At 28.3% G+C, this 15,505-nt stretch overlaps 2 protein-coding genes across 5 annotated transcripts; both read right to left on the bottom strand.

The window, feature by feature from the left end:
* Window positions 1-263: 263 nt before the first annotated feature.
* LOC130667464 (interaptin-like) lies at window positions 264-9,023 on the bottom strand. Of its 4 annotated transcripts, none has more exons than XM_057469053.1 (17): window positions 8,294-9,023; window positions 7,845-8,041; window positions 7,008-7,020; window positions 6,633-6,712; window positions 6,412-6,562; window positions 6,143-6,340; window positions 5,588-5,761; window positions 5,037-5,087; window positions 4,905-4,961; window positions 4,724-4,846; window positions 4,608-4,655; window positions 4,404-4,532; window positions 3,012-3,641; window positions 985-1,278; window positions 804-899; window positions 592-654; window positions 264-509 (listed from the first exon to the last, which is right to left on the bottom strand). In XM_057469053.1, exons 1-17 carry the CDS (start codon window positions 8,660-8,662, stop codon window positions 336-338), a joined length of 2,847 nt encoding a protein of 948 aa, XP_057325036.1. In that variant the 5' UTR covers window positions 8,663-9,023; the 3' UTR covers window positions 264-335. The 4 variants fall into 4 exon arrangements, with proteins under 4 accessions (XP_057325036.1, XP_057325034.1, XP_057325035.1 ...); XM_057469051.1 differs by having other exon boundaries at window positions 6,978-7,020; XM_057469052.1 differs by having other exon boundaries at window positions 7,008-7,023.
* An 882-nt stretch (window positions 9,024-9,905) lies between these two features.
* Window positions 9,906-15,494, bottom strand: LOC130667465 (protein pigeon). The gene is made up of 5 exons (XM_057469054.1): window positions 15,374-15,494; window positions 14,034-14,193; window positions 13,422-13,558; window positions 11,046-13,341; window positions 9,906-10,742 (listed from the first exon to the last, which is right to left on the bottom strand). Exons 2-5 carry the CDS (start codon window positions 14,089-14,091, stop codon window positions 10,396-10,398), a joined length of 2,838 nt encoding a protein of 945 aa, XP_057325037.1. The 5' UTR covers window positions 14,092-14,193; window positions 15,374-15,494; the 3' UTR covers window positions 9,906-10,395.
* Between the last annotated feature and the right edge of the window lie 11 nt (window positions 15,495-15,505).

A 15,505-nucleotide genomic window follows, 5' to 3' on the forward strand; every position in this document is an offset into this window, starting at 1 on the left:
AATGATGTCAATCAAATGATTGACATCATTTAGAATGTACGAAAAAATATCGCAGGCATTTTATTTATTCATCAAAAACAATGAAGGCAACTGAAGCCTTCCCAAAATGAATACGAAAATTTAAATAAAGGCTTTATTCACCAAGACAAGTTGTCAAGCAATTAAAATGTTTATTAGATTGTACATATTATGAATACTGAATTAATTACAATGAATAACGATCGTCAACAGATCTTATTTTAAAATAAAATTACAGGTACTGATAATTATACTTTGTAGATTACAATTAATGTACTTATATGTGTATATATAATTTAATTGGATTCAATGAAGCTTTAAATGTCATGAACGTCATCATTATTGAACACAGTCGGTGTAATTGGACTCCATACGTCACCGACAGTCAAATCGATTGTTGATTTTTGCGGCTGTTGTTGACGATTTAGATTTTTTTTCGCACTAACAATAGCGTCCTGTAAGTGTTTTATCGTTTGGTTCTGTAGTTTAGTCTAAAAAAATTCATTTTTATTCTACTCGTTTTTTATTATTGCTCATAAAAAAAAGTTTAAAGTTTGCTTCAAGCATACAAACCTGTTCTAATAAATTATTTCGCTCTTGCCAGTATTGATTTATAACAACAGTTTGTTCATCGACCTAAAAATATTGTTAAAAAAACTTGAATTTATAAAGCGAAAAAAAAAAAATAAATAATTATATGGTAATTTATATTCAGTAATAAAATTTGATTATTGGGTAAAAATATAAAAATGTTAATTACGATAATCTGTAAATAATTATCATACCTTTGACTGCAATCTTTTACGTAAATCTCTTAGCTCGTCTTGGGTCATTTCAATAGAATCTTTCTGAATACGAATTATCTCGTCCTTATGTTCGAGCTATTGATAAAAAATTAATTTATTAATTAATAATATTATCATACTTATGAATAATTCATAAATTCCATTGCCACGGGTAACTTACGAGTTTGTCCTTGGAGCATAATGAATTTTTAAGTTGATCTAATTCATTATTATCGGCGCTAGTAGATTGTGAATAATCATCATTTTTATTCGAAGTTATTTTATCGTTTTGATTATTAATGGAATTGTTACTAGATTCGGAATAATTTTCACTGTCATGCTGCTGACTTATCAAAACAATGCTCTCTAAAGCCTCCTGCATTTTAGTATGTGCGTAATCTAATTCTCGTTCTAATTTATCTAATCTCTTTCCCTTTTCATCGAATGTTATTTGTGATGCCTCATTATCTTGCAGCTGTTTAAATAAATAATAAATTTTAATTTGATGAAAGTATTGATAGATTTAACTTTTCGTTTATTTGTTTTTCAAGGGCATTTTCAGACAGGGTCCCGCCACTTTTTAAAAATATGCAATGACTTTTAACTGTGCTAACCGTATTAAAATTTTGTTAATTAATTTAAAAAAATTAAAACCTTAATTGAAAAAGGACAATTTTGCTGAGATATAATTTTAAAAAATTATTTACAGTTGTCATCAATTAGCAGATAAATGAAATTTTTTGAATAAATTTTGGCCTACAAAATGAAGATTTTACTGAAATTTATTTAACAAATTTCGTTTGACTCCTGATTGATGTCAACTATAAGTAATTTTTTTTTTTTAATTCTATATCTCTGCGAAATCGCAACTGCCCAAGTATCTCAGTGATAACTTTAAGATGTCTTTTAAAAGAACAAGACAAATTTTTTTTTGTCTCGATGCCAAGTTTTTTCATATAAATAAGACATACAATTGTTGGTCCTAGAAGTCACAGGAAATTCGTCATCTTTTTTCCGTCCTAGGAAAGTCATTTTAATTAAAAAATCTTGTAGATGACATATTTGTAATTTACTTTTGGTCGTCACTTGTCGTCTTTTACGAAGATTTTTCTTCGGTGACATAAATTTCTGATCGTTTTGTCAACATTTTAGTGTCTTATCGATAGATCAAAAAACAGCCTCAAAACTTCTATCTTATAGATGTTACAAATCCAAGTGTGCTACTTGGGTTCATTATCTTTTTTTAAATTAATGCTCTAATTTTTTTGATAATTACCTAAGTAGCACACTTGGCTTTTTGACATCTATAAGATAGCAGTTTTTTGACATATCGATAAGGCAACAAAATGTTGACAAAACGATAAGAAATTAAACCCTGATAGCCACACTCTAAATATAATTTCTTAGCAAGTTCTGTAGTGAAACACTTATATTACGGCTAACTTAACAAGTTTCTGGCAAGCCTTGGCTGGATAATACTTGCGTGCAAGTGATGCAAATCAACTGCCATCTGAATGTAATTTGACAGAAGAACTTGTCGTCAATTTGAAGTGAAACTTTAAATCAACTTAACGTCATTGTCTGACAGTAACACTTGTAGTCAAATTGAATTCAAGTTTACAGACAATTTACTGTCAACTTAAAGGTAACTGCTTGCTCTCCAACACTTTTCTTTAAGTTTCCAGAGTACGGCAGTAGCTTGTAGTTAACTTACGGTTGAGGCTATCAGGGAACATAAAGAAAAAGACGACATAAGTGACGATAAAAAATAAATTACAAATAACTGACGGAAAAAAGAACAAATTTCCCATGACTTCTAGGACCAACATCTGTATCTCTTACATAAACAAACTTGGAGGCGTGTTCAGAAATACACTCTGGAGATGAAAAATTACCTATCCAGGTGTGATTAGTACCTTTGTAATGTTAAATCGCACGTCTGGTTCGACCAGAGGATATTTCTGAACGCAGGAGTTGAATATTTCTCTTCCAGAGTGTGTTTCTGAACTCGCCCTGGGTTTGAAACAAATAAACATTTGTTCTGTTCTCTTAAACGACATCTTTATGACATCTTAAAGTTGTCTCTGTGCTACTTGGGTAATTGATAAAATTTTGATACGCTTATGACAGTTGAGTCATTGAAAACTTTTTTTAAATGGACGGGGGGGGGGGGCACTGTCTGAAAATAGCGTTAACTTTAATACATACTGCTCGATCAATGTGATTAGATAATTCCCCAAGATTTTCTTCGACACAAAGCAATTGATCATTTAATCCCGTCAAAAGGATAACAGCGTAATCCTCTTTTGAAATAAATATACCCAAATTGCACAATATATAATCAACTTCGTCTATCGCTTTATTGAGTAATCTATCACAGACATCGACATCCGTGTTATCGGTTTCATTTATTGAAATCTGTTTATGCTCATCAGTTACTGAACTTATCAATTTGGCACGTGTTTCATTAACTTCATTTTTAATATCTTTCAATTTTACTTCTCTCGTGGCTATTGTATTTTTACTGACAGTCTTTTCTTCAACTTGAACTTTTAAATATTTCATCACAGTCGATAAATTTTCTTTCGTCTTACCAATAACGTCATTTATTTTAGTCATTGATTTACCTAAATCGACAAACAATTGATGCCGACAATATAAATTACATATTACATTACTCATTTCTTCACGTAAATCTTCTGTCGCAGCTTGGGCTTCTACTGTACAAATTCTAAATTCTTCCATTGCATTAAATTGCTGACGATTTAGTTCTGGAATGTGCAGGATTTTTTCGTCCAGTTCAAAATTTCTGAGGCGCTCATTTTTTTCACGAATATCCTAGAGTAATAATTATTATTTTAAATATTAATACCAATAATAATAATTAAGGGCATCAACACTCCCCACTTTATAAAAATATTCCATGACTTTCAATTGTGATAATAATGAGAATTTTATCAATTAATTGAAAAAAAATTACTTACAGTTGTTATCAATCAGGAGGAATTTTTAAATTCGAATTTTCAAATTTTGGATTTTTAAATTTATTTACTAAATTTCGTGTAACTTGTAATTGATAACTGTGTAATTTTTTTTTAAATCTATATCCGGCAAAATCGCAACTATGTCAACTTTTTTGAAATTAAGATTTGAATTTTTTTTAATTAATTAATAAAATTTTAATGAAGTTATTAAAGTTTAAAGTCATTGTATATTTTTAAAGTGGAGGGGGAACTGCACAGAAAAAAAAAGATTTCTTGGCACAAAAAAATTTTCACTTGCCCTAAGAACTTTTTTTTTTTTTCATTTCAAAATGCAAAATTTTTATGATACTGAAGTTAGCAGACAACTAGTAATTTTCGAATTTTTTTTTTAACAAATCAATTACAAAAAAACAAAAACTAAAAATATGCACATGTAGAAAATTTAAAAAACTACAAGTGCAATTTTTTCAAATATTTTTTTTCTTATAATTTATCCACAAAAAAAAAATCCAAAAATTATTAGACGTCGGCTAACTTCAGTATCATAAATTTTTCTTGCTCCAAAAAATTCTTTTTTTCTGTTTGTCTAAAATACCTGTAATAAAAAATTACGAACCTGTAGAGCGAATTCTAGTTGCAGAAATCCTTCATTTTTGTCTATACACAATTTAGATAATGTCGTTATAATTTCCGTCACTTTATCCGCATTCCTTATCAATTCATTTGAACATTCTTCAGATTTTTTCTGTAAATATTAATTTTATTATCTGCAATTAACTAAAATTATAAATAAGTAGATTTCAATGAAATATTTACTTACACATTCATCCTTCTCAGTTATCACACTCACTGCAGTTTCTTCATGATTCTAAAAATAATTGAAATTATAAATTGTCATTCAAAAATTTAAAAAAAAAATTAATTTTAGTTATTTACTTTTTTTTCTATGGCATTAATAAAATTAAAAATATCTCCGAGTTCTTTTTTTGTATCCATTAAAATTCGATATTCATTTTTTGACGTAGTTTTGAAACTCATAAAGTTTGATAGTAATTTGTCCTGTTAATTAAAAAACAATTAATTAATAATTAAAAAGGGTTTTAAAATTTATTATTACCTTCGTTAGATTTTTATTTGAAACTTCATCTGACATATCATCACTCCAACTGACTTTCTATTGAAATAAATGAAATTTTTTAATTAATAATCTAATAAATTATATAAATATTTAAATTATTTATTAATGTACCTCTGCAAGAGCATTGGAATTAACTTTTCTTGGTGTACCTGGAAGAGTATTCTGTAAAAAAAAGTAAATAATAATTTAAGATGTAAATTTTCAAGACTTATAGACACCGACTTATCAACTCAAGGACAAAAAAGTATAGAATATAAATAAGTTTATTAATTATTATACATCATTGACAAGAGTATTTTTAGATCGTTTATTTTTACTATTATTATAAGATTTGCTGTTTAAAAATTTCGAAACTGTCTCAATAATTATTTTATCAGCATAATTTTTAGCTCGTTTTTTGAGTTTATCTTCAATATACTCTTGTTTTAATTTCATTTCTAATAAATTATCAATTGAAATATTTTGAATATTATTATCATTAAATTTATCTTGAGTGAATGACGTCGCGAATTTCCAATACTGATTCGAGTTAATATTTTCCGATAAATTATCTATTATTTTATTATCATTTCCGATAAAATAGGGAGTCAATTCATGAAGCTATAAATAGATAAATAATAATTCGTATCATAGTAAATAAAAATAATCGACTTAATTTTTACCTTCAATACTAAATCTTTACGTAGTTCTTTAATAATATTATTTTTAAATTGCAGCTGTACATTTGCTTGTCGAAGTTGTTCCTCTAAGTAAGTCACTTGGTCTTTAAGATTTATTATTACGTCATGTTTCTCAGCTACTTCAGCAGTTAAAGCTTCTCTAGATTCTATTGATTCCTAGAAAATAAATTTATTATTAAAAACAGTCTCAGGCAGTGCCCTCTCCAACACTTTTTAAAAATATTTAATGACCTCGAACTGTCATAACAGTAGGAAAATTTTGATCATTAATAAAAAAAAAAGTTAAAACATTAATTGAAAACAGGACAATTACACGCAGTTACAATTCCACTAAGATATAGATTTTTAAAAAAATTATTTACGGTTGATATTAATGAGTGCCTTCTTTTCAATTAATGCTTTAACTTATTTTTAATTAATTATCAAAATGTTAACAATACAGTCATTACAATTGAAAGTCATTGAATACTTTTAAAAAGTGGGGTCTGAGAATGGGCTTAACTCTTAAGTAAAAATATATTGACAAGCAAAACTTACTTTTTCTAAAGAATTTAATTGATGGGTCAGTCGTAAAATCTCTCTCGTTTTTTCATCTAATTTATTTTTTATTTTAAAGGTATCGACATTATTGTCAATCTGGACGGTACTATCACTAAGTGCTTTATCATCTTGTACATTTTCTAAATATTTTTCATCTATTAGTTCATTTTTTACAGTATCTAACATTTCAATAATCTGTAATAATTTAATTTTTTTTTTATTAATAAAAACTCAAGTACAATAAAAAAATTATTTTTAATACTTACATTATTTTTATCAACAGAATTAATTGTTGAATTATTTATTAAACTTTCCTTTAAAATTTCAAATTTAGAAACTGATTTTTGAATTTTTATCTCTCGATTTTTTAATTTTTTATTTAACCAGTCGATTTTTTCCTCTAATTCCTGCGGGTATCTGCGAAATATAATTTACAATTAATTAATTATTTACCATGTGGACAAAAAAATATAAAATTAAACCTCACTCTTGTGACTTTCTTTGATTTCTATCAAACTGCACCCGTTGCTTTGTTAACTCAGTACTTTTCAAGTCTCCTTTCTTGGCCTATCAATAAAAAAAAACATAAAATGTAATTTTGAATAAATTATTTCTAATCACATGCATTAAAAGTAATTAACATTTCGGGTAACAAAGTAAATATTAAAAAAAAATAAGTTTAGCAAAAGAAAATCTAATTCAAAGGTAAGTAACAAAATTTATTATCGTGAGAATGATCCGGACTATTAGATTCACTATCGGAGACACATAAAGCAACTGATGATGGACACATATTAGCTACAGGACCACCAAATTCAATAATAAATCGTACTTTCTTGTCAGTATTTTCTCCTCCATTTACCTGTTCATACATACTGCTAAAATAATAAATGAATAATTTAATTATTTATACATAGAAGCGAATTAGCCGTCAATGGTCACATTTCCAGCATGACAACAGTCATAATTAATCAAATCAATTAATTTTCTAGAGATGCTTTTTTAACTTCCCGCCATGAAAATTTAAAATTAAAAAAAAAGGAAGTTTAAAACTTCCCCGATTTCCAAAAATTTTCATCAGATCTCGACGTTTTGAGGTCCTAGAAAATTATTCTAACCATTTCTAGTTGGACGTCCGTCTGTCCGCGCGTGTATGTGTGTCGGCAATCAAAAGATTTCATCAAGACTTAGAACTAATTAGATTTTGCAGTCGATCGGTCGAGTAGTTTACGAGTTATACGAAAAATGATAATTACAAATTTGTTTTTTTTTGGTTTTTTTCGTATAACTCATAAACCACTTGCCCGATTTACCTCAAAATGTAATCAGTTCTAAGTCTTAATCTCGAAAAATGATTTTTTTTTTCAGTGAAATGCATGTTCTTTTGGTCTAACAGTTTTTTGAGTTCGAAAACAGAGGGAAGTTTTAGGATTGTCCTGCAGGGTCAATCGTTTTTCAGATTTTTTATAAATATTTAATTATTGCACGCCTTATAACACGAAGTGTTTACTCTCAACATGTCAAAGTCAAGCAATTTTCCGGACTTAAATTGCCTCTGTTTCATTTATTTAATATTTGTAAGGTAATACAAGTACACTATTATCAAGATAAATTCTCTTTTAAAAAATTTCTTTGAGTCTTCTGGATTCCATGTGACCATTGAGGGATGAAAAATAAAATAAATAATTTAATATCTCACTTGCTCGAGAGTGGAATGTCACTTGGTCTTATCTCAAAGAAATTAATCCCATCAAGTCTCCAACAATGTTCGACTTGTGCACGTCGTATTAGTTCCAATAATCCTCTGATATCACTTTGTAAATATTGAATTCTTTGCTGTAATATTTTTTCATCCCTTTCTAGATGACTTATTCTATCCGAAAGTTCATCAAGACTCTTAATTAAATTTAAAAAAAAAACATTATTAATAAAAACAATTAAATTTAAATGACACAAAGTAGCAGACACTAAAAAAATTTATTTCTATAAAATAAAAAACTTAAAAATTGCACATAAAAAACTTTAAAAAATATTTTCGCGCCTAAAAATTTTACTTTACTTACTACTAATTTACAAAGTTTTCTGATGACTGCTACTTTCAGTATCATAAATTCAAATAATCGTATAAAATAATTAATAAGAAATTACTTGTTGCGATGGCTTCGTAATACTAGACATATTTTCCGACAACACAAACAAATGTTTCATCTGTTCTTCAAGCATTTTAACTTTACAAGAACTAGCTTCTTCTAGCTCATAAACAATATGAACTAATGTTTTATTTTGTTCCTCTAAATTTTCGATCCACTCTCTCATTATTTTAATCTTAAGCTCCAGTTTATTATCATCATTAGGATCAATGTCAGCTATTCTTTTTTCATACAATTCTTTGAATTCATTGAGAATACCCAGACTCATTGTCTCATCTCCAGCAGTACCGGTGTCAGAATCTTTAGACTGATTAATTATTTCTGTATCTTTAAACTTTGCATTGTTATAATCACTGCTGGATTCCATCTTTTTTAAATAAACTTCTGCTTATCTATTTTAAATAATAATTATATATGTATTTAATTATTTAATGTCAGGTTATAATATTTTTCAATATCTAAATAATTTTTTTTTTGACACTATTTTAATTTACACTGTGCACACATGTTATTTATAAATGACAGGATTAAATAAATTTACTCAAAGCCCTCAATGTTATCACGGACGGCTGAAGTTTAAGTTTTTTTATGTATTTACTTTTTTTAAAATTACTATTTAATTTAATGACGTGATAATGGACGGTAATTATTTATGTTTTGTAGATAAAATTTTATAAGATAATAATATTTCCATTTGGACAAAAAAAAATTTCGTATACACGATAATTAGAGACCCTAGTTCTGGATCTCTAGTGTCAAAAGTTTAGTGTCAAGTTGGTAACCATTAAAAAGCGCGAGTGAGTACTTGTTTTTTTTTTTTTTAAATAATATGATAATGGATAAATTGATTGCAAGATTATTTGAATAATCAGAGTAATCAGTAACTGGTAAGAATAAAATTATTAAAATCTGAATGAGTATGTGTAGCAGACATCAGATAATTTATAAATTTTAAATAAACAAATTAATTAATTAAAATAATGAAATTTAAAAACAAGTGTGAATATAGCAGACATCGGACAAATTTAAAATTATAAATAAATAGAGTAAATAATTTAAAAAATAGTATTCATAAAAATGCACTTATTAATTTCAAAATTTTTAGATGCGCATTTTTTAAAAATTCAATTTTATTAATTATTTACTCTATTTATTAATAATTGGGAATTTGTCTGATGTCTGTTACATTTACACTCATAATTTAAAAACATTCGCGTACTAATTTTTCATTGATCTAAATACACATTTTTTATTTTTATTTTGCTTGCATTTTATTTATTTAATCAAAAATTAAAAAATTCCCACTTGTCAGTTACATTCATACTCATAAATCTGGAGTAAAATACTTGATTACTGGCTTCTTTATATAAAACTTTTAAACTTTTTGTGGCATATAAATTTATGAATAATAATAATAATAAAAAGAAAGAGTTTTTTTTATGTAATCAATTCAGTTTCGCGGATAGTGACGTCCCGATTTCCTATAGATTTTCTTGGGAATTGACAAGTCCTGATTTTCTTGGATGGTGATAAGTCCCGATTTTGTACAGATATTCTTATATAGATATTATTAGACGAAAGACCATTATTAGTAAAAAAAAAACTAAATTTTATTGCACGTTTCTTTTTATTGATATCAATTATCACACTTGGATATAATAATTACCAATATTAAAATTACAAAAAATTATATATTAAACACAATCATTTAAAGACAACCCATTAATAACATAAAATAATTTTTTTATACTATAAATATATAACTATAATTATATAATAAATTTACTAAACAACAATTAAAGAAATTCAATACTGGATGCTGCTCTATTTTCACCTGAGTAAAGTGCACGGTAATTAACTTAATAAAGAGCAATAACTTGATACATCAAATAATTACATTTAATTGTACTATTTACATGGCACTCAGACATTTAACTTTTAATAAAACAAAAAAAATTTAACTTATACGTCTTAATATAAATCAAATATATGAAAGAAAAAAATAAATAACTACTAAGTAAACTTTGCCATTATTACAACCAAATAATTGAGCAAAAATAAAAATCTATCAAATAAATTTAAATATATATCATATATTATTTAAAGGAAGTCCTCTGTGGAAGTAACAGTTGCTTCTATAAGCAGACCAAAGTCTAGTTCTGTAAGACTTGCTTTGGCAGTTAACAAGTCAAGGAAAGTATCGAGAGGTGACAGCCGATCAGCTGAAGGGAAAGCCGCGAGTCCGTTGTGCCGATGACAGTGTTGCGAAGTTCTTACACGATTCTGACATATTTCACCTGATAAAATATTACCAGCGTGTTCGCGAGCTCGTATCATGAAGCTCACAGGATGTAGCCACTGATTCAACAGTCTTTTAGCACGCGATCTTGGTAGTAGTGACAGTAAATGCAATTTCTTGGTGGTGTTTTCTTTAGTATCGCTGATATCTATAAAAAAAATAATTTATTTTAATGTCAAAAATATGATTTAGAAGTTAATTATTTGTACAGTCGAACTCCATTAACTCGTTAGTCTACAGAGGAGCGGAAATTCATTGGAATTTCCGAGTTAACGGATGCCCCTTCTCCCTTAAAAAGCAAACTATACTCATGTGCTCTTACATCACATATATACATATACACAGCCACATACAAATGTATAGGATCGAGTGGGAAACAGCGCAGCTCGTAGTGGGGGTAAAGATTGAGGGGAAGTTCCGAGATAATGGAGTTCGGCTGCATGTAAATTACCTGCGATAATAATTTTAGTAACATCAACTTGTAATTCAAAGACAGATCGCTCAACGTACTGTAAAAACATGGGATACTTAAGACTACGGTAGCCTAGATATGTAAAAAATGATGAAAACCCTTGTGGTACAGGGAATGCAATCAGTTCGATAGCGTAACGATAACGTTCTAATAAAGTAAAGAGTAAATTTCTTCTAGTTTCATCTAATTGATCTATAAGAACAAACCCGCGCTCTTGTTCTAATCGAGGATCAACGTTAGCAGCACGACATAGCATTTGACAGAGTGATCTTGAGCTTTCTAGTTGGGCTGCTATATGTCTGGTTGCCATTGCGTGGACTTGCAGAGGCGTACATGAGACATATGAAGTTGCTGGAGCATTAGTGGCATGTTTCAATAAATACATTGACAGTTCGCGTAAATTAACAGCAACGATATGCTCTTGTCGTGATGCCGTACAATTTTCCACTTCTATAAACGGCAAGGCAGAGTCTAAAATTTTATTACTGCGATTACTCATCAAATCACCGAAAGATCCAGTTGCTAAAACTAATCCTCCACTTGGGGACATTGGTGTGCTAGATCTTGAAAGTACTTCCGGTTGATAGCACGCTAATGACACCAACAATTTTTCAGTTATCTGACTAAATTTAAATCTAGGTTTGCTTTCACTTCTTTTTCCAAGATTATCCCACAGCCGTGTCCATAAATCACTTCTGTAGGGCACCAGTCGCTGCTGAGGAGACAGCAGCATCACAGATGTGTTCCATAATTTTTCGTGACTCAGTGTTATACTCAATTCGCTAATTTTAGCATCATAACCCACGCATTCTTCGACAGTCGTAATTGGGAGTAATGAAAGCAGTGGAATCGCGTCAGGAAGTAAATTTTTTTGTACTAAAGAATACGAATTACCGATTAATATTTCTTGCATAAATTTAACGACATCAAGAGCACGAGGTTTCTCAGAAATTATTGAGACAAGTCCGGCAACGACTTCTAGATCGTGTCTATGACACATAAAGTAATGAATTATTCCCAGTCTTACGTGAACAGACGACTCTTTTTTAAAGACATCAATTAAAAAATCTGTGGTGATTGTCAGCGGCATTAAATCTAGTGTTGGTAAATCTATCGTCATAATATTTGACACTTCCTGTGCTTCAGCAAAGCTCATTTTTTTATTATTCCCGACTGTTTTATTGCTATTGAGATCCAACAGTGGTACTAAATATGAAGCGTGTGAATAAATTGTCGGTAAAGGTCCACAGAGAATATGACAACTGGGATCATGAGTTGCTCCAATTTCCAGTAGATGAGTAAACGATCCCTGAACAAAGACTACCATGTAGTCACCGGCTATTGCAAAAGTTGGACGCATCAGTTTAGCTTGAGACCAGGGTATCCCAGGTACAACGCAGTGAATAACGCAGCTGTGATGGAGCAGAGTTACTGAGTACGCAAAGTGGACTGTATTTGAGTCACTGAGCGATGCGTCGAGGACATGCTGAGGCGGCTGAACTGGTCGATACAGATAATGGTGGCATACACAGACCATTCCCTTGGGATCTGAAATCACTATAAGGTCTAGAGAACAGTCATGAACCCTTAGAGGAATCACGTCGTCTTCATAAGTTCCACAGTTTCCTGTACTAGGAGGCCGTGGTAAATTCAAAGGAATATTGAGCACCGTTTCATGAGGTAATTCATCATGGAACTGAAGACCACTGAGCGTTGGACATGAACTCGTTGTCTTGGAACGATTTTCATTGTCTTCTTCAGTTACTAGACTAGTTGGAGCCCGACGATTATGGATATGATACAACACCTGGTTCGTTGAATCCCATTGGGCCCACGTAAATGTTCTGACAATTGTCTCAGACTTTAATTCTTTTATTGTATCTACATCCGATGAGCTATTAAATATCGCAGTGTACATAATTATACACTCGTGATGAATTAAAACTATAAATTTATCTAAACCTGTATGACGTTTTTGTTTGTATAAAAATTGTATACGAATTTGTTTCCGTCTTTCAGTAATCACAGTATGGATTTTTTTTTCATCTGACTCTAATTCAATTATAAAAGCTTTGTATACTTCTAATTCAGTATCTAAACACGTGTCTGATTCTTTTTTTTCTTCGGTATCATTATCATTGTCCTCATCTTGCTTTTCTTCATCATCTTCTTTAGATACTTTTATTTTTTCTTTGACAATTACTCCAAGTAAAGTGTGGCTTTGATTTATCGTCGCTTGGACGACATTTAGTACACTCGGAAAATGATACAATACCTAATAAATAAATAAATAAATGATAATTAATCGCTCGATCAACCAATGGCTCATTAAATATTTTCATAAGTAAAAATTACCTCGAGAGTTTCTTTACCACGATCGTAATGTCCAATTACTGAGTGCGATAAGGAATCATCAAGAGTTTCGTTTTCTTCAATCCATCCTACCAAAAGCGAACAGTCTTTCTCTTGTCCCAAAAGTTTCCACTGTTCAGCTAAAAATAAACGACCAATGTTATTTATTATTGTAATTTTTACGATTAATGTTATCAATAAATATTAATACCCGACTTAATGTACATGCGCGTAATAATTTACATATCTAAAGAAAAATAACAAAGTAAATCTATCAGCATTTAACAGAATTTTTTTTATTTTTAATCGATAAATTATTCTTATCTCGGGCCTTTAATTGGAGAAAGTTGAGATAATTATTGATAAGAATAAATAAATAATTTTATAAATTTACTATTTATTTTCTATTTTTTTTTTTTTTTTAATAAAATATTGATCATTTTTTTGCTTCATGTCATCAGATGTTTTATTGTTTGTTATTTTTATTCAAATGTCAACAGAGCTGTCACAACAATCGATAAGATTTAAAGTACATGACAATGTACTTTATGTCAACAGATGTAATAATTGTTATTTATAAAATAATTGTAATTAAATATATTCATTAAAATTTACCTTTTACAGATTCATTTTTTATTAACGCACACAATTTAGCAGCGAGATTCTCAGCCATATTTTAACTTCTCTTATCAATGTCTTTAAGTCAAATGATTAAACGAGCGCCATTGAATTTTGCAACACAAATAAAAGTTTGAGAAGAAATCTTCATGTTCAACTGAAATTTTAATTCAATATTTTACTGACAGATGGTATCACTTGCGTTACATGTCGGTCATGAGTGTGAATGTAGCAGACAAATTTAAAATTATTAATAATTAGAGTAAATAATTAATAAAATAAAATTTTTGAAAAATGCGCGTTTGAAAAATTTTTAAATTAATAAGTGCATTTTTTAAAAATATCATTTTTTAATTTATTTACTCTATCCATTTATAATTTTAAATTTGTCTGTCTGCTACATTGACACGCATGTAAATTTTAAAAATTTGAAAAGAAGTGAATTAAATAAAATTTAAAAAATGCACATTTGTAGAATTTGAAAATCAGTATGTGCTTTTTTTTGTTTTTTTTTAATTGTTCAATTTGTTTATTTGTAATTTAAAATTTGTTTGATGTCTTCTACATTAACACTCATGTGACTTTTTCAAATTTTTAAATAAGTGAATTAAATGCAAATCAAATAAAATTAAAAAAATGTACACTTATAGAATTTGAAAATCAGCATATGCATTTTTTCGTTTTTTTATATTTTTAATTGTTTAATTCGTTTATTTGTAATTTAAAATTTATCCGATGTCTGCTACATTCACACTCATGTGAATTTAAAAAATTTTTAAATAAGTGAATTAAATGTAAATTAAATTAAATTTAAAAAGTGTACATTTATAGAATTTGAAAATCAGCATGTGCATTTTTTTGTTTTTTTTTTTAAATTGTTTAATTTGTTTACTTGTAATTTAAAATTTGTCTCATCTGCTACATTCACACTCATGTCAGTGTCATATTTTTTTAAAATTGTAACAAACAATTTAATATAAAGTAAAATTAATCAATCAATAAATATATTTATTAAATTAATTATCTATAAAAAAAGAATTTTCTCGACTTTTCTATCCACGTATGTCATAAAATCATCTAGACAAAATGAATTTTAAAAATAAAAAGTCATAATTTAATAATTTATTTAGATAAAATTAATTTTGTCGAAATACTCATATTTAATTATGAGTAATTGTAGTCCAACAAATCGTCTTCTATAAATATAAATAATATAGCATTTAAAAAATTATATTTATTTGCAACAACAATTTAAACTCAGTTCCTACAATTAATTTAAATAAAAAAAAATTCAAATTTAAATTATAAAATTAAAATATTTAAAAAACGAAACTCACGTGGAGTTTTTTAAGCGCTACCTGTCGGTTTCATTGACGATAAAAATAAACATCGATATTATTATATATTTTTATTCACATAATTGACTCGCGAATTTATATAGTCTGCTGTCCAATGATCAATGAAAATTG

This window comes from Microplitis mediator, chromosome 5 (genome assembly GCF_029852145.1).
Source record: "Microplitis mediator isolate UGA2020A chromosome 5, iyMicMedi2.1, whole genome shotgun sequence".
In the NCBI taxonomy this organism is placed as follows: Eukaryota; Metazoa; Arthropoda; class Insecta; order Hymenoptera; family Braconidae; genus Microplitis; species Microplitis mediator.